This window comes from Passer domesticus, chromosome 19 (assembly GCF_036417665.1).
Source record: "Passer domesticus isolate bPasDom1 chromosome 19, bPasDom1.hap1, whole genome shotgun sequence".
NCBI lineage: Eukaryota > Metazoa > Chordata > Aves > Passeriformes > Passeridae > Passer > Passer domesticus.
The window spans coordinates 5900510-5919857 of NC_087492.1; the positions used below are offsets into that span (position 1 = coordinate 5900510).

The following is a 19348-nucleotide window of genomic DNA, read 5'->3' on the forward strand; positions in this document are numbered from 1 at the left end:
TCCACCCTCCTGGGCCCTTCCAGCCTCTGGAAGAGCTGCCCTCCCTCTGCAACCAGGTCATGAAGCTGAGGTGGCATTTGGGTCAGCTGTGGTAAAATCTGGCTCCTGCTCTGAGGGGAATGTGGAGGTGACAGTCCCAGTCAGCCTCCGCAGCACTGGGGACTCTCAACAAGGCCCTCTCAAGTAGCTGCTTCCTTTGATCAGGAGGGAAGTGAAGTATTTGGGTTATTAAATCTCTGAAGGGCTTGGAACACAGTTTGTTTCTTGTAGCATCTCCTGCTAGAACAAAGCTAAGAGGAAAACATGTGAGGAAACCTCCAGCTACCTTGTATTGAGACAGTGGAGCGTTCATTAGTGCCAGACTCAGTTGTTAATTTGCTAACGCTCTCATTGCCATAGAAGTTGGCTGCCCTTTTACAATTGGGGAAGCTGCCATATGGAGTAATAGTATATTTCTCTGCAAAGAGTTGAATCATGATAGCAGATGCCAAGTTAAAAAGAGCACTCCCCTTACTTTTTTGACAGCAGTGGGCTTGATGGAGATCTCTCAATGCCCTGACAGCCAAGGCTCTGGTTTTGTTTTGTGGGTTCATGTGGAAAGGATTTGTCTTGAAACGTTCAGAAATCGCCTTGGTGACCTACTTAGGGAACAATTTATAGCATAATATAGGATAGAGAATACAAATGTTCCTGTATTCATTGAAGAACCAAAACACTCATCGGGTTGAATTTACTTAATGTGTTTTTTTCCTCAGCTAGGGAACATTGAGGCAGATGTAGGGCTGGTTTGAACCTGAGGACCTTATGTTCATCTCCTATTCTGGTGGGAGTTTTTTGTTTTTAGTAACAAGAAAAATAAGTCCTGAAGTAACCAAACTGATAGCTTTCAACTTTTTGTCATGTTAATTATACACTTCAAAGACTAGTTGTACATTCCTTAGGCAACTATTTCAGAAGTGATGAATTCATGTCTTGTTCAGGTTATTTTTATTACCATTTCTAATCTTTCACCCAATACAGCTTACTTAATCTTGACATTTGTAATCATGGAGAGAAACTAAAATATTTGACAAGGTAACAAAAAAGACATTTTTGCAAGAAGATGAGGAGGGCTGAAATATTTTCAGAGGCTTAGTTAGGTAAAATATAGCTGAAGAGTCTTGTGTTTGCTAGTCACCTTGCATCTTGTGATACTGAATGCCAGGCTTCTCCCCTGTATCCCAAAATAATCATGATCATTTTCATGACTTGTTGACTCAGCTTTAACCCCCAGTCAAGCAGAGATTTATCCACAGGGTAGAGCTAGACTGGACACAGCACTGCAGGGCTTAACAAACCCCAATCCCTGCTCTCTGGTTCATCTTTTTAACTTCTGTCAGATTAAAAAGCTGCCTTTGGAGTTTGCCTGTTGCTAAAGCAAATCTGACATAGTTATTTGTGTGCTTCTGATTTCTGGTGGAGAACACCCTTGCAGTGCCTTGTCAGCATTTTTGGGGCTGCCTGGTGCTGTAGTCAGAGCATGGCACCAGTAAATAACAACAATCCCTTGCCCAAAGGTCTGTGAGAGGCTGTGTTGACCTTCCTGGGTGTTTGACAGCCATGGAGACATCTCTGGCAGTTGCTCAGGTCTCCCTGGCTCCTGCAGTGTTTCCTTTTTACAATCAAAGCAGTGGTGACACTGCTGGTGGCATGTGGGCTGCCAGGGCCACACCAGGTGGGAGAGGTGGGCTGGCTGAGGTATCTTTGGCAGCACGTGTGTGAGACCTTCAGCTCTCAAAGAGGAAGGGATCCTAAAACAATCCTAAAACAGGGATTTGCACTGGTGGGAGTGTTGTCTTTCCAAATAGTTCTTCAAGTCAAATTTGGAATTAGAAAATACCTGGCCTGAGAGCCTTTCTATGCTAAAGAGAGCCACTGTTCCTAATAATTGGCATTTTAACAGCTAGGAAATGCTGTGAAATTGGAATTGGAGCACACAAGAATTGCTCCCCTGATCCTGGAAATGGGTGAAGTGGAGCCAACCTGCAGCCAGAGTTTCAGAGCTCAGGCCTGGCCTGTCATGGCACAAATATGATCATCTCTTCTGTGAAATTATAGCCCCTTGCAGGAGACAGTGCAGGTGAAAATGAGCTGCAGGCACTCCTGGAGCAGCAGCAAGTCTGCTGAGGCTGGAGCCACTCTCCTGGGATCCACGTTCAGAATGCACCATCAGTGTGCCACATCCTGCTGGCAGCTGCCAGCCCTGCTTGCTGCAGCTACAGAGCATGCAGCTGAAAAAAACCTGAAATGTTTCAAACTGGTTTTTTTATTTAATTCAGTAAAATTTTCTGAGTGTGGAAAGGGAAGGATCTGCCAGCTGCAGTTCTCCCCGAGGAGGGGCACTTGGAAACGCAGACTCGCTGCTGGGCAGCGTGAGGTGCAGGACATTTTGTCAAAACCTTTTTATAGAGACAGAGGAGGAAGGTGCAGCTTCTTCACTGAGGAAATATCAGTGTTCTAATGCAGTGGATGATGCTTATCCTTCCAGTCTCAGCTCTGCTGTAACTCATCACCTGTGCTCCTCCACGCTCCAGCGTCTCGCGGTGCAGAACCGCTGGAGCTCTCATTCATCAGAGCTGTTAATGCATCTCAGGTCACAAACACAGCACTCAGAACTTGCAGACAGATTTCACACATCCAGCTCTCTGTGGGAATCGGTGTGAGCAGCAATTCCAGCCAACAGATGTTCACCCTCCAGAGCCTGCTTGATAAATGACACAATATCTGCCTGCGTGTGAGAATCCCTGACCAGCCACCACACAGCACCTGTGGGTAGCTAGATGGGGAAGATGCTGCTTGGGTTTGTTGCCTGGGTTATTCTTCAACAGTCTCTGCTTGTGAGAGTCTTATTTCAGCAAAGAACCCTCCTGGGAACACTCTGAATTAAGGGCTTGGATCACAGCTTGGCATCTGTGGCCAGTTCCTCACTCAGCTGTGGAAAGCTGTTGGTTTGGAGGTTAAGAGCACGTCTGCCACATGGTACAGCACATTTATAAATTGTACATTTTGAACTTGAAGTGCAGCAAGGCACAGGAGTGCACAACCCTCCCAGTAACTCTGTGTTCCCTGACCACTGATGTAACCCTTGCTGTGCCTGCACAGCTCCAGGCTCAGCCCTGTGGGAAGAGCACACGGCTGGCAGGGGCTGCAGCACCCCTGGGATCCTGAGAGCCCCTCCTGTCACACACAATGAAGTGGAGGAGCAGCATTCCTGTCACAGAGCAAGCCATGACCTGGTGAGGTAAAAAAAGGCTCTGCAGATGAGAGTTGTTCTTGCCTTAACAGTTTGGCTGTTAGCAGGCTCCAAAGCAAAACCCAACTTAAGTAAATCCTTAATTTAGTGTAGGTGCTAATGGGATTCCAAGTGGGTATGTTGTGTACTTGCTGCTGATGGAAAGCATCTGTGTTGCTTTCAGACTTGACTTTGAAAGTCAATTCTGTTGCTCAAGTCTGAGATTTAAAGCATCAGAAACCTACACTGTTGAAGAAAATAACTTGACATTGTTCCTATGAGGTACTTCTTCCTCAAAATATCATGTTTGGGCTGTCAGAGGGCTGGACTGCAAGAAAGCCCTTCAGAAGGGTGCTCATGCTGGAAGGTGAGCAAATAAATTCCAGGGGTTATTTCTAGAGGTGCTGCTTCCTCTAGTCAGATCATGAGCAAGACATAAGTGATTTGTAACCCTGAGCCAATTTTTAGTGGGCTCACACCTTTTCAACAGTCAAGCACCACACAAAAATCTGACACCTTTTGACTTCTATCCCTCAGAGCTTTGTAGGCTGCTTGATTAAATTCACAAGGTACTAATATTTTTTTCCCCTCTCTAAAAGATCACAGATAGAAAGCCATTTTTATTTAAAATGCTTCTGTTTCAACTCTGAAATGTCTGAAGCTAAAGGTCTAGCTAGAGATTTAATAGTTCGTGTCCAGGTCAGCAGGTTAAAGCAGAGCCGTGAGCAAAGTTAGTCTGGACTGGAGGATTTGTTGAATGCAAGCAGAGGTTCCTTTACAGGCATGTCAAACCTGGAGAGACTTCTCAGCTCCTGCTATCACATCAGATGTCATCACCTGTCTCAGGACAATGTTCCACCTGAGGAGCACTGGATTTTTTTGGAAAGTCACTGTTATTACCTGCTCAGCTTCTTGCAGGTGCTGCTGTGGATCTGCTCTCTGCCTGTGGCTGCTTTTGTAGCCTGTCAGATGGCACTGGATGCTCCTGATGTGGAGCACGACCTTGGGAAGCTGTTACCAACTCAGGGGGGCCTCTTCTTGGTGTGAGTTTTCCCATCCAGGTGTCTGCAGGTGTCTTTTCATGGACCTGACCTTGTGGAGCACAGTTTGGGGGAAGTGTGTGGTGGTGAGCAATGGAAGCTCCTTTTGGGGAGCTTCCCAGTCATGTCCCAGTGCTGTGGGTTAAGGAGAGCTTTTTCCACCCTGTGTGCAGGAGTTATTTGTGACAGCTGATTCCTGCATGGTTACAGCTGCTTGCAAGGTGACATGTGATGTCATTCCTGAACCCAGTGATGCAGTTTGGGAGGAAGGCTTCCATGTGGCTTGGTTTTCCTTTACTGGGAAGAAATTGCACTTCAGAGCATCTTAATTGGGTAGCTCTCCAGAGATAGCCAAAGCAGCTTACTCAGTGTGTTTCTGCAGAGTTGAGAAGCAGGTCAGCAGATACCTTTTTATAGCATCCTTATAACTGCAGGGACAGGGCTGGCATATTAATTTGGAGTGTGCCTCTAGAACCGTGACTGGAGAGAAGGAGCTGCTTTCCAGCCCCTCTTGTAGGAAACTGCTGTTGTATGGCAACAACAATTAGCTACAAAAGCTAAGTAATCTCTGTTGTTCTAAGGCAAGGCAATTAATCATTAAATCAGACTTGGAAAGGATCTTGGGTCGTGCAGTGTAGTCCCTGCTATGCTTTGTTGTTTTCCTACAGTTCCTCTTATTGAGAGCATTGTCAAAGCTGATTTTAAGCATAAGTCCAAGTACTGGAGCTTTTCTCTTCCTCAGAGGAATTTAGTGCTGCTTAATAATTCTCACTGTTGGTTTTCCCAGACATTTAGCCTAAATTTTCCCTCTTCTGGCTCATCTCCATGACTTATATCCAAGCACAGCATCTGGAATGGCTGCACTGCTGTCCCTCCCCCAGCTCTCCCCTCCCAGACTCCGAGGTGCATTTTTGGCTCCTCACCCAATGTGTTCCATCATATTTTGCAGTGGTGAATCACTAAAGTCCACCCACCAATCTGCTTTTACCCCTCTGGTTCAAACACTGAACACTCCAACTCGTGAGCATGATGCCAGCAGTCAGAGCATGTAACAACTCCCTGTTACAGAGAACCAATCCCAGGTTTTTCCTCAGTTGCACCATCACTTACGTGTTTTTGGTGGGCTTTAGACTAATCCCTTCTTAAGCTGGTTTGCACTGTGGGAATTAAATATGAGCTGCTATCTTTAGTGATGGCTGAAAAGTAGAAACACCACAATTGTCATATTAACCTTTCTGCAGTTCTTTGCACTTCTGGCACCTTGCAATTGCCAGGGGAGTTTGTTTGGGAGCTTGATCTCCTTCCACTTGTCTCTGGCTTGCATGCATGTTTGATCTGCTTTCTTCCCCTTCCTTGTCTATCCACAGCTGGTTTTTACCAACATTTGTGGGTGTCCTTCTCAACTTACCCCTATAGGACAATAGATTTTCCTAGTAGGACACCAATATAGGTAATTATTAATGTCAATGAAGTTTGTCTTGCCATAAATCTTTGTAGCAGCAAATTCATTCCTTTGGCTCAGCATTTAGCGTGGTCTGCTTTGTGTTTCAGGGTGACAAATGGGAGAACTCTCTCTGAGATTTTTCAAACAAAGTAAGAGCTCAAATGGCTCCTGAAATTCCCCACACAACCTCAATTGTGGGTCTTTCTTACAAGGCTTAAGATTCCTTCCTTGCAGCAATGGCAGGTGTCTGCTGAGCTGTGCTCCCATGACAGGCTCTCTGTGTGGGCTGACGTGGGGGGAGCATGAGAGGCATGGAAATAAAGCCCAGAGCTGCCTTTCCTGAGCTGAGTTGTGACAGTGCACCTCTCAGACCTCCTGTTTGCTCCTGCTTGCCCAGCAGCTCTCAGCCTGGGGAAAGTGTTAGCAGAGATTAGTGGGGAACATGGCAAGTGTGTGTGATAAAGGCAGAGCAGATAAGGGCAAACTCCCTGGCTGGTGGAGTTTAATGACACTGAGAATTAAGTCTTTTGTCAAGTGTTGTTTTGTTTACCTGATTGCTCTCTAGCAGGGATTTCTTCTTCCAGGAATCAATACCTTGCACATATACCCTGTTTTTATTTTACTGAGGGAAAGGCAGGAATCTTGGGAGATGCTGCAAGGAAGATGCAGACAATGGACCCACTTGAGGCTTTCTAGAAAGTGTCTAGACTGAGACAGGACTAACCAAAAAGGTGAAAAATAAGGAAATGAAGGTGAAAATGAAGAATACTACATGGGGGTTTGGAGCTGGGGAATTACAGGAGTGGGTGATGAAGAAGCTGATGGGCAATGTGACAGACATGATAGCAGGTGTGTGCAACCAAGAGGTTGGGATGTAGCTGTAAGAAATGAGGAGAGGGAAGAGCAGGAAAGAGCCAGGATGCTGCTGTGAGCCCCTGAGTGGAACTGGCTCTGAAGTAGGACAATGAAAGCTTCACAGGAGAAATTTGGGCAGCTTTCAGTGAAAATGGAGAAGGGGACTGGTCCTTTCTGGAACTGCCCAGGAGCTCAATACCATCCCATTCAGAGCTGGCCTCTGCTCAGAGAGAGCACTCCAGGGTGATGAGACTGTGTGTGATCCCTTTGGTTTTCCAGCTGAGAGAGACTCTTTAACCTGCCTGTTTTTTTTTTCTGTGACAGGTGGCTGTGAAAAACAACATTGATGTCTTTTACTTCAGCTGCCTAATCCCTCTCAACGTGCTTTTCGTGGAGGATGGCAAAATGGGTGAGTGCTTTGGGGTGTGTGCTGAGCCTCCTGCAGCCAGGCTGTGCCCCCAGTGCCCAGCTGGCTGCAGGTGTCTCCTGGCTCTGTTGCACCTGTGCCATTGCACCTCAGCAGCTCTGGTCTGGTGGCCTGTCCCTGCTGTCCTCCAGAGACCAAGTCCCCTCCTCTCATTCTCTCAGCCAGACATTCTTCTCATTCTCTTATCCAGGTGGATCTGTTTTCTTTGAAGCTGATTTTTTTTTATTTGTTTGGGTTGGGGTTTTTTGATGGTTTGATTTACTTGAATGGGTCCAGGATTTTCCCCCATCCCCTTTTCACTGGAATTTTTGTATTCCTAGTCATATTTATTAAAGTTTTGTTTGAATTCATTGGAAGTTGCTTGAAAAGCAGCTTTCACTAACATAATCCTAAATGTGTGGATCTCCTTCCTTCTTGTCAGATCCTGCATGTTCTTGGCTTGTAAACAGCTCATATGGCAAAGACTATCTCTCTTTTGGGGGAGGCCAAAATCCATCAAAGCTTTGCTGCTTTTACAAAGAGACCGAGGTTGTTACAGGAGTAAATCCTGGATCTGTCCCCAGCAGGGCAAAAAGTTACCAAAAGCCCATTTGTGTGTCTACTTTGGAATATTCTGTGGTGTGTTAATTAATGCTGGCTCCTGTGAGGATCCCACAGTCTGAGGGGTTTTTTTGTTTCTAGAGCGCCAGGTCTTCCTTGCAACATGGAAGGATATTCCAAATGAAAATGAGCTTCAGTTCCAGATTAAAGACTGTCACCTGAATGCTGGTGAGTAGCTTCATTCTGCCATGCTGAGAGCACTTTTGATGTATTGCCATTAAAAATCACCTTATTAATACCACCTTAGTAAAATAAGCTGATGGCTAATGAAGATGTAAGTATTACACTTCTGAATAGCACAGACTGGGATCCTAGGGCTTGTTTCAGTCAAAAACTTCAGCTGGGTCCCCATAAAAGCACATCTAAAATCCCAAGTCTTTGATTTGACCCATCTTTTTCTTCCTTTCATTCTGGACCTTGTATTCTTGTTTTCCCTTTTATACTTTGCTTCCCTGCAAAGCTGCTCTTGAAATGCAGCTGAATATGGTGTTGGGGCTGTTCAGCAGCTCTGTCCTGCTGCTGTGAGTTCTGATCAAAGTGTTCCAGCCCTACTGCATCACCCTGGGCCACTCACTTCACCTTTTGGCACCTTCTTTCTTCTTTCTTTATGAAATATTTAACCCTGCAGACACTGCAGGGTGTTGGTGTTTGAGGGGGACAGGCCATATGGGAAGGGTGTGCTGCTGTTAGCTGAGATCTTGATGCATTTTGATCATGTTTGGTCCTGTTCAGTTTGTTTGGCTGTAGAGTTGCCTCTGTGAGCATCTTGTACGTGTGACCTTACTACTGCTGAAGGATAAGGGAGTGTAGAAGAGTGGAATGGGGCCAGCTCAGCAGCTCTGCTCCTGTTCTGGAGGTGCTGGGCAGGAGCCAAGTGATTCTACCAAAAGCTGCTCTGTTTCACAGATGAAAGAAGTGTCCCTATTGATTACCAACCCTGTAACCTTTTTATTCTCTCATGCCTGCTATTACACAACGAACACCCTCGTGCTTCAATAGCAGACAGAAACCATGGGTCTCTTTGTACTCATAATTATTACTATTTTGGAATATAAAAGCTGGAGCACACAAGAGGAGGGGAAAAATAGCAGCTGTTGGACCTTATGACTTGATTTCACTGTGGGGTTTCAAATGAGAACAACCTCTGTGCCTCCCCCAGTCCTCCCTCTGCTCCTGCCTGAGCTTGGCATTGCCTCTCCCCCTGCACTGCAGAGCTGCTGCTGCTGGTGCCTTCTGCCCTGGCCATGCCCTCCTGCATCCAGGGCTCTTGATCTCCAGTCAGAAACACTGGGAGCTGCTCATTTTGGTGTTGAGGTGCTGCCTGGAAGGGGATGTGGCTGGGAAAATTGGCAGTCCTGCAGCCTGGCCTCCCCCTCCTCCCTCTGGAAGATGATGTTATGAAACACGGAGTGACAGAATGCTCCCCATTCCAAAAGGGTTTGCCAGCTCAGGGCCAGACTGCTCACCCAGGCCTGGGATGCCCAGGGGAGAGCAGGTTACCAGCTCTCAGGGAGAGCAGGGAACACCAGGCAGTTCCTGTCAGTGGGATCTGCAGCCTTTCCCAGCAGGAACGTGGCTGCAGAGCCTCTCCAGAGCACAGCCCATCCCTGGGGGTGCTCAGGGGAGTGCAGGACCTGCCAGGACCTGCCAGCCTCTTTGGCAGAAAGTGGGTCTCACCTCATAAACAGATTCCAAACACTTCCAGCCACTGAGGCTTCTGTTTCTGTGTTTCTGCTGCCCTCACCACCTTGCAGCTCCTCCCTGACCAGGGCTTGGGCACAGGGCAGGCCAAGAGCTTGCAGGAGGGAAAACCAGGGAAATCTTGTGTGCTTGCCTGAGCCCCTTGTATTCTTTCTACCAGTGCAGCCCTGGCTCAGCCTGCTCACCCTGATTTCCTACAGGCAGTAACCTCCTCTAGCTCAGACTGTCCTAAGAGCACCAAGCTTTGCTTGCACAAGGATCAGCCAAATCCCAAACCCATGGGTGCTGGGGTTCCAGCATCCTCAGGGGTGCACATCTCTCACAGCATGGCAAGTGAGACACCAGGGCAGAGGCAGAGTAGGCTGGGTGAAATCTGGCAGGAGCTGAGTCCATCTTCTAGTTTGCACCAGAGCAAGGATGTGTGCTGGCCATGTGCTTCAGGAGGGTGATAATTTTTAAAGATTCATAATTTTGATTGTTTAAATCCAGTCAAAATAGGCTTAAGACTATCCATTTTCCAGGAAGGGCAAGTCTGTATATAAAATCCTAAGGAACTTGGTCCTTGTGGAGGAAGGGCTGGTTCCTGTTCAAAGACTCTCCTACAGGAGATGTGTAACCACAATAAAGCTCTCAATTTGGGCTATCAGTGGTTGTGGTGTTTTTGCAGGTTTGCAATGCACTCGTGGCAGAGCTGCACAAAACTCTGCAGATCCCAGCAGCTCCTCACCAAACCTGGGGAGAGGCTGGGTTTGTGCAGCCCTCCAGCACAGGAACAGCTCTGGAGCACTGCTGGCTCCTTGGAGCGAGCTGTTATCCCTGCTGGGATCTGCTGGGATCAGTCATTCATCCCTAGCCTGAGCCCACCCACAGGTGGTGAGTGCTCAGACACCATTCATGCCTCAGCTCACTGATCCCAGCCCAGTGACGCGAGTGCAGCTGGAGCTAAAAATACTCAGCTCCCAGAGCTGGGCCCTGACACAGCTCCAGCACCACTCAGAGCCTGTGGAGCAGCTGCGCTGGGAGAGGCTGCTCAGGAGTGTGGTCCCTGCACCTCAGAGCCTGCCTCTCCTGCTCCCAGCTGCAAACAGCCTTTGCTTTCCTGAGTTCTCACATTGTGCTGTGTGAGGAGCAGGGCTGAAGCTCTGTGCAGACATCCTGGAGGCCCTGCAGAGCAGTCAGGCAGGGGGTGCTGCTCTTCCTCAGTGGAGAAACTGAAATTTGAATTTCTGTCTCTCTAAACACCCAGCACTTATTCCCTGTTTTTATTTTACTGAGGGAAAGGCAGGAATCTTGGGAGATGCTGCAATGGAAGATGCAGACAATGGACACACTTGAGGCTTTCTAGAAAGTGTCTGGACTGAGGCAGGACTAATCAAAGAGGTGAAAAGTAAGGAAATAAAGGTGAAAATGAAGAATACTACACGGGGGTTTGGAGCTGGGGAATTACAGGAGTGGGTGATGAAGAAGCTGAGGGGCAATGTGACAGACATGATAGCAGGTGTGTGCAACCAAGAGGCTGGGATGTAGCTGTAAGAAATGAGGAGAGGGAGAGACTGGACAAGAGCAGGAAAGAGCCAGGATGCTGCTGTGAGCTCAGGAACTGGCTCTGAGGTGAGTTAGGCTTGGAACAGGGATTAGCTGGGGGCTGGGATTTGATCTGTCAGAAAAGCAGTGTGTGAGTTTCTTGTACATCCAGAGCTGTCTGTCACAGTGCAACAGTCACCTTACAGCACCTCCTGTGCAAACTGCAGACTTCTCTCCAGGTTATTGCTTTTCTTCTTTCAAACAAAAAGGAGATAAACACAGACAGCAGAGAAGCTTCTGGAGGACTCTGTGCTCCCAGGCCTTTGTAGGTAAAAGATCCATCCTGTACCCACAAGACAAGCAAAACAGGATTGGTTTGAGCTTTGGTGGCTTGTAACAGGGATGGCAGAAAAAGCTCCTGTCCCTGGCAGCTCATCCCAAAGCACTGAGCAACCAGAAAGCCTTGGCTGCTGCAGGCAGCCCAGAGCATGGCAAGTGAAGGCAAGGATAAGGTGCCAGGCTGTGGGATGAGGAGCAGGTCCCTCTCAGTGGGAAGTGGGGTCTGATCTGTGAGCTGATCTGTGTCTCCACCATCTTTGCTTCCAAAAAAAGCAGATCCTGGACCTTTGAAAGTATTCCCACCCTTCCCCAATGACTCAGGGAGAAATGAGTGCTTAATTCTGGATTTGGGGCTCAGGTTCCCAGTGGTGAGAGATGGACCTGGCCTGAGGCTGTTCCTGAGGGCTGTGGAGGAACAAGTCCCTCTGGAGCTGTCAAGGTGTGCTTGGGATGCCCTGCACATCTTGAATTCATCAGAGCTGTTCCATGCATCAACCTCTTAGGAAGAGGTTGGGAAAGTTCCCTGGAGAAAACCTCATTCAGAAATAATGAAAACACAAGGTCATGGTGATAGCCCAGCATTCTCCTCTCTTATTAATCCAGTGCTAAATTAATTGATTTGGATTTTTTTAAATGAAAATACACTAATCTAGTGCGTGAAAATAGATTCCCTAACTGTTATAGCTGAAATATTCTGGGTGCTGTTGGTGCAGCTGAGGTTTCCCCTGTAACTGAGCGTGCACTGAAGCTCAGTTTGCCTTGTTTACACTTTTTTTTTCAACATGCTAAGTTTGACTAAATTCTAAAGGATCACTACATTAGGATATGCAAATCAGATGAGCTAAATGTTTTTCTTTTTCCTAAACACTGCTTACCCAAACCCACAGAGTGAAAGAGGATGAGCTGACTTGCACATGGAGAATTCCTCCCATTTAATGCCACTCCATCAGTTGCTGTGCTGTTCAGCACAGGAATTTTGGTTTTACTTGTTTATCACTGCTCCACAATTTGGTGTGAAACAGCAGCTTTCATGTTTGGAGTTGAACATGGCTTTATTGGTATGCAGTGGTCACTTTGTTTTTCTCCCCCAAATAATTTGCTAATGCCAATACAAAGAAAAATTGGATTTTATTTTGATGAAAAAAACCTGGGGGAAAATCATACGCAAGCTTGCATGGTATGTTGTTTTTTTTAATCTTATAGCTGATAGTTTAATAAATTACAGAACTGGTGCATATTTCATGTCTTGGAAATGAATGTAGTGTCAGAACATTGCCCCAAGTGCCTCCCCACTGGCTCAGCCTGTGCTTGGTATTTGAGTGCAGCTCTTGGCTGGATGCTCAGAACCATTCAGGTGCTGCTAGAAATGGCACAGGGATGGTCTGGGCTAACACAGCATAAAATATAAGCATTGAATTGTACTTTCTGATACAGAGTGCTTGTAGCAGATTGCCACGAAGGTCAGACAAGGTGTGTGGTCAGTGTTGGCTCTGAGTTTGCCTGTCCTTTGTGCAAACCCCCTGCCAGGTGCTCGTCTTGGCTCTCTGAGTTCAGATGTGAAGTTCTCAAGCTGGTAGGCAGAAGATTTAAGCTCATCCTTTGCTTCACCCAGGAGAAAAGTGCTGTTAAAAAAGTATTGGGTCCCTTTAGGGCAAAGGAGGAGACCTGTGAGCTGTTCCTCCCCGTGTCCCTGTCTCCATGTGCACTGCTTGGCTGTGGGACTGAGGGAAAGAATTCTGTTCAGGAAGGAAAATGCAAGGAAAACAAACCAAACAAACCAGCCCTGAGAGCTGGGCTGATGTCAGAGGCTTCCCTGGCCATGGTGAGGGCCAAACCTCCCTGTGTCCTTCCCTTGTGCTTCAGGAGGATTCTGAGAAGAAACCTCGAGACAAAAGAAAGTTGCTGTGCAAGGCCAGCTGTGGCTTGTGCTGCTTTGCTGAAGGGCTTGTGTGCTCTGCTTTGCAGAGTCCCCAGAGTCACCCAGCCCTGCTCCTGCCTCCCTGGGCTCTGGGGCAGGCTCAGCTCCCTGCTCCCAGCAAGATCTGCCTGGGTTGATTTTATTTATTATTTTTTTAAGGCTATGCTGTCACATGGCATTAGTGGTCCTGCTTTCAGCCAGCCACAGCCTGCCACTGTTGCTTAGCAACTCTGATGATCTCCAAAATCCAAATTGCTGATACTCCAGAGCACAGGAGGGATGGGAGCTGCTACCTGGGGGGAGAGGGGCTCAGCTCTCCCCAGGCCTCAGATCTGTGCTCAGAGAGGGGGCAGGAGGGTCAGGCAAGGCAAGCATCAGCTCCAGCCTGCTCACCGTTGCTCTGGCTGAGGCAGGACATCTTTTGGTGGGGCTTTTTGTCCTCTTTGGAGGATAACTGAGGTCAGGGGAGCAGAAAATAGGCTTCCTAGGTTTGCCCTGCCTCACTTTCCCTCTCTGTGTCCTCCCTACAAACACACTCCTGCTCTGAAATGTGCCCCTCAGCAGAGGCTGGGGATGTTTCCATGGCAAGAGAAGCCATCACATGAAGATTTTGGAGTAAGGGCAGCTCCTTTGTGGCTGTGTCTCACCTGCTGAGCTCCCTAGACACAGCTCCCCTGCTCTGCCATCACACCCCGTGCTGGGGTTGCAGCCAAAATTGCAGCTTCTCATTCCAACCCTGCATCCCTGCTCCCCAGGAAATGCCTTTACTCCAGCAGCACCTCCCAGCAGAGGGGAGGCTGCTGTGGCAGGTGTCAGGGTTGCTGGGGAAAGTCCTTGCCAGCAGTTCCACCTTCAGGGTGCACATCCAGAGGGGTGAGGTTTAACCACAGCCTGTCCAAATGGGGCAAACAAAATCCCATTTAATACCAGCAACCCTCTCAGACAAGGATGTCCTGTCTGATCCTGTGCTTGTTGGACACTGTGCCTTCCCAAGGGCCTGGGGGCTGCTCTTGATGCCTTGGGAACATGAGAATGTGGGAGTTGGAGCTTCATTGCTGGTGGTGATGTCCTTTCAGCATGGATTCATCCCAGCCAGGCTCCCTGTGAGCAGGGGACTGCTCTGCACTGCCCATTTCCCAAGTCTGGCTGAGTTTATTGTGGAGAGGAGGAGTATGGGTGGGAGGAGGAGACAGGCAATGAGGGGTTTTAAGCAAAAGATCTCATTAGTAACATATATCAGCCAGTTTCCATAGTAACTGGGGAAGAGAGGATGCCTAAATCTGAGTGTGTCTGGGTAGCTGCATGCCTGAACCATCCTGGACCTGCAGGGAGCTGCTCTGGAGCAAAGGGGTGCAGCAAAGGGTCCAGGCTGCCCTGGGGAGAGCCAGTGCATCCAAGTGTCTGCGCCAGGGTGTGGATTTGCCTTTTGCTTCCTCTTTCCACCATTCCCTGGTGCAGGAACAGCTCTGCTGTCCTCTCTCCAGTCCCTCAGCACAGGCTGGTGTCCCTTCTCAGATGTGGCACCCTGTGGATCTCTGTGTCTGTAGGTGCAGGGATGGATTAGAGCTGCACAGTCACTTTGTGCTGCTCCTCTGCTCCTGTCCTGCTCTCTGTTCTCCTTAGATGGATCCCACATTTCCAGTCTCTGGCCTTTCAGTGGGAGTTGGTTTCAGGCTGTTTCTCTCCCTCACTTTTGGTCAGTAGTGCCCAGCCTGCTCTGAATGACCCAGCACAGATAAAGTGTTAAATTTCTCCTGCTGGACACCAGGAATGGGAATTTGCCAGTGATGCTTTGGGATCTTCCACCCAAAGTGTGACTGTGCCCCTTTACAGGCATCCACAGCCTGATGTTTGCTCTGTGCTGAGGAATCCCTTGGCATCCAGGGCTGCTGGTTTGGGTCCTGGTGTTATATATTTGCCTGTCTTGCTTTCCTCAAAAAGTCCCTTAGAAATAATGTGTGTGACAGTGACACCCATCCAGGTGTGCAGATGAAATCACACCTCGTCTGCAAGGGCTGAGGTCAGGCTGTGTGTTCAAACTGTACCACAGCCCTGTGATGTCTAGAGACTAGACAGTGTCTGGGGGTGGTTTACCCTTTCAAGTAATTGCTTTTTTAAAAAGGGAAAAGATTTTTACTGCTTTGTAGGACATTGATATGGCCAGAAGTGTCTGTGTGTGAGTGAAGTAGGAGGGAGCTCTTGTGGCTGGGACAGGAACCTGAGCAAGCCTCAGGCTGTGATCTTTGTTCTTTTCCACCTTCATCTTCTGACTTTTTGGCTGCCTGGAGGTGGATGGGGGTTGTAGAGGAGGCAGAGTCCTCTTCCCCTCTGAGCAGCCTTTAAAGTCTCACCTTGATCAAGTCCTGAGTAACCCAGGGCAGTGAGAGCCCTGTAAAATGGGCAAATACTTACCAAGAGATCACAGCCTGAAGGGAGTGAGGTGGGTCCATGGAGAGAACTGGATTTTTTTTCTCCTTGTGTCATGTGTGCTCCTGTCCCCAGGGAAGGAGCCAGCATTTCCCTGTGCCCTTGCATCCTGGGAATGCTCCCCAGGGCTCTCCTGTCTCTGCAGATGATGGGTCTGAACTAACAGATGCCTTTTTTTTCCTCCCTTCCCTCCAAAGACACTGTCTCCAGCAAGCTGCAGAACAACAATGTCTACACCATTGCCAAGAGGAACGTGGAGGGGCAGGACATGCTCTACCAGTCCCTGAAGCTCACCAACGGCATCTGGATCCTGGCCGAGCTGCGCATCCAGCCCGGGAACCCCAACTACACGGTGAGGGCTCCCAGCAGAGGGCAGGGCACAGCCTGGCCTCCTGCTGCCTCACCCACACACTCAGCCCTTCCTCCCTGCCCTTCCTCCCTCCCTGCTCGCTCTGTGCTGAGGGAGATGCTGTTAATTTGGCTGGAGGGGTGAGGAGGTGAGGAGTGCTTAACGCGGGAAAAGTGAGGAGCGACAGAACTGCCCTGCTCTGTCACCAGTGAGCTGGGACAGCGCCTGCTCAGCAATGAGCAGTGACTTGCCAAGGTTACCCAGAGATAAAGCCAAGAGATATTAGCAAGGAAGCATTGCCAGGGTGCCCTTCCCCCTCTTATAGACAAGGGGAAATTTATGCCCCGCCGTGTTCCCGGCTGTCTGTGGCCCTGTGCTGGCACCAGCCCGGGGCTGGTGGGAAGCTGCTCTCTGTCCTGCTTCATGCACCCCTGTGACTCTTCTCTTTGACTTCACTGCCCTTCTGAGGGACCTGTGTGTCTCTGGTATTAGAGGATTTATCTCCTGTTGGAAGCTGTGCCAGGAGTTTCAAGAGAAATCTGTGGTCTGGGGAGCTGCGGGGTGAATGTGAGCGTTGGAAGGTGATTTAAAGTGTTTGCACAAGGTTTGGTGCTGCAAGCCTGGTCTCAGCCTGATCTTTGCTTTAGAGAGGAGTGACAGCCAAGTTTGTGTCCATCAGGACTGAGCAGCAGATCTTTAGAAGCCCTTGGGTTTAGTGCTGTGATTTGCAGCCTGAGGACAAGCGCAGGTCCCTTGTCTCAGTTTGGGACCATGTCCCCTTTTTCCTCCTGCCTGTGGGGCCGCCTACATTTGCTGATAATTTGGGAACCCCACAGTGGGAGTTTGCTTTTGTTTTCCTCCTGCTTTCAGCAAGCTCTGAAAGGGCAGTTTGAGGCTGATGATGAAGAAAGCAGGAGAAATATCCTGTGTGATTGTCAGCAGCCGCGTCCTGCCCGTCCCCTGCTGCCCCTGTGGCCGTGGCAGGAAGCTCCAGCACTAACCTCTCCTCTCCTCTCCACAGCTCTCCCTGAAATGCCGAGCTCCAGAAGTGTCCCAGTACATCTACCAGGCCTACGATGCCATCTTGAAAAACTAACAGGAGGTGGAGCCTGTGCCTCACCCTGCAGAAGGAGGGGGGAAAGGGGTCCCCAGAGCCTCCTTCAGCGCCAGCGCAGGGAAAAGCACTCGTAACTGGAAGCAGCTGTATTCATGTGTAGGATTTCAGTCAAAGGCACTGATTAAACAAGGTAGCAATTAGTATCCACGTGCTAACGATGATAGGGAACAAGCCCCTTTGGTATTTTTAGTGTCCATGGAGTTTGTAACCACTGCTTCAAACTACTCCCATGTGCCCCTCGCCCCTCACTCATCCGTTCTCGTGGGCTTCTCTCCATTTTGTGCCAATGTTCAGTGTTTTCTAAATGGCTTTAGGTGTAGTTTGGATTTTGTAAAATAACTGCTCATTGGAAAAACACCGAGCAAAAACCACACAGCTGCTCATTAAAACAAGGCAAAAGTGTCGAAAACATAACACTGCACTTTATTTTATATTTTTATAGGTTTTTTTTTGAGGTTTTCTATTGTAATTGGCTTAAAGAGAAGGTGATTGCAAGGAAGTCTTGGGAGCCCTGCAGGGGCATTGGGCTCTGGCAGGGTGAGCACAGCCTCGGGGAATTAGGAACAGAGCCATCAGTGGGGTCCTAGAGGGGGGATGGAGCCCTAAGGAGGGGTTTTTATTACTCTTGTGCTGGCTTTGATGGTGTTTTCACTCCAGCCATCTCCCTGCCTCATGAGCTGGTGATTTGAGGAGTGAGGCTGCTTTTGTGTGGGGAGCTGCAGGCCTGGAACAGGGCAGGGGTGGATGAAATGAAGGACATGAGCCTGCTCTTAGAGCAAAAGGCTCATGCCAGAGCTCCTGGTGTGGTCTCTGCATCCTCACCCATGTGCAGCCCCCCTTCCTCCCGTTCTTTCTGTGCCTGCTGAGGCCAAGCTGCCTCCTCAGCCATCCCTGAGCTGTGCCCCCCTCTCCCAGTGCTGGCCCTGGCAGTTCCCAGGCTCGTGGTGGCACATCCAGATGTGGCACTGCCTCTTCCCCGGTGGGGCTGCAGTGTCAGCCAGGCCCCCACAGAGAGGGGCTGCTGCTGGCAGTGCCCCAGGGTGCCAGGGGAGTGGAGTGGCTCTCCCTGTTGCCATGCTGTCCCCAAACCCCAGGCTGGGCATGGTGGGAGATGGTTTGGGCTCGGCAGTGTTTGCTGCCTGCCTGCCTGGGGCACTCAGCTTCCAGCTGGGCTGGGTGGAGCAGCTCATGGAAGGGTTTCTCCTGTTAGCAGCTCCACTCTTTGTGCCCAGAGACACACAGTGGCCAGAGCCAGCCAGGTTCCTGCTCTGATCCCTGTCCCCAGCAGCCCCATGCCCTGGCCCCTCTTTTCCAAGCTGTCCCTTAGAGCCAGGAGTGTTTCCCTTCCAGCCCTCAGCTGTGAACTCACCCCACTGCAGCCACCCAGCAGTGAAAGCAAAGCCTCCTGCATGTCCCTGCTCCATCCATAGCTTGTCCTGCTTAATCCAAGCCCCAGTCCAGATCAGCCTCTCCCTCCCCAGCATGCTTGGACATCTCCACCCCAGCTAACAAAGCTCTTGCGTGTCACAACCCCCCTGTTGTCCTTTGAGATGCCACTTTCAAAGTCAGTAAATGTTTCACGGTGGGAGCTCGTTCATCAGGGCTCTGGCAGTGGCTGCAGCCAAGAAAGCAGTGCTGGGAAAAGGTCCCAGTGTCCCAGCAGGAGCCAGGAGCTGCAGCACCCTGAGGAAGGTGCTGTCCCTGTGCAGGAACCCCTGTGCTCTGCCTGGGGGGAAGAAAGTGGGGCAGAGCTGGAACACCCCAGCCCTTGAGCCTTGCCCACGTGTGCTGGGAGGCGATTTGCTCCGAGCCCTGCGGGTGTAAAAATCATTAACGGAGCAATTAGCAGTGATGCTGTGTGGGGCGGGGAGGAGAGCGCAGCTTCGGCGTGGGGAGGGGCTGCTGAGCCCCCTTCTCGTGGCTGGCGTTCCCTCACCCTGCTCGTTCCCGTTCGTGTTGCTCTTCAGGCTTTCCCTGCCCTCCGTGTCAATAAAGTCATTTCCAGCAGGCTCTGGCTGCGTGTGGCTCTGTGGGAATGGGGAGAGGAGCCATTCCCTGGTGCTGGCCCTGCCCAGGGGAGCAGCAGGGCTGCAGGCTGCGTTTGGTGGGAAGGAGACTGTTTGCTCCCCAGGCTTCTTCTCCCACCAGCCACTTCTGCAGCACAGCACCCCTGAATTTGGGGCTTGCAGGAGGAGGTGGCAGCAAGTTTCCTCGGTGCTCCAGCAGCTGCTTCTCCTCATCTCAAAGGGCAGCAGGGACAGACTCAGATGAGGAGCAGGAGATGGATGTAGCCACTTAGCCCTTTTGGGGCTCCAGGGGGGCTGTGTGTAGCGTGA

At 49.7% G+C, this 19348-nt stretch overlaps 1 protein-coding gene across 3 annotated transcripts in view; it reads left to right on the plus strand.

Moving 5' to 3' along the window:
• The window catches only part of AP2B1 (adaptor related protein complex 2 subunit beta 1), a 74680-nt gene extending 57254 nt beyond the window's left edge, over nucleotides 1–17426 (plus strand). For all 3 annotated transcript variants that reach the window (XM_064394424.1, XM_064394422.1, XM_064394425.1), the window contains 4 exons: nucleotides 6935–7019; nucleotides 7719–7805; nucleotides 15744–15898; nucleotides 16917–17426. In XM_064394424.1, coding sequence (XP_064250494.1) covers nucleotides 6935–7019; nucleotides 7719–7805; nucleotides 15744–15898; nucleotides 16917–16991 — 402 coding nt within the window. In that variant the 3' untranslated portion in view covers nucleotides 16992–17426. The remainder of the gene's footprint in view (nucleotides 1–6934; nucleotides 7020–7718; nucleotides 7806–15743; nucleotides 15899–16916) is intronic.
• The last annotated feature ends 1922 nt before the right edge of the window (nucleotides 17427–19348 follow it).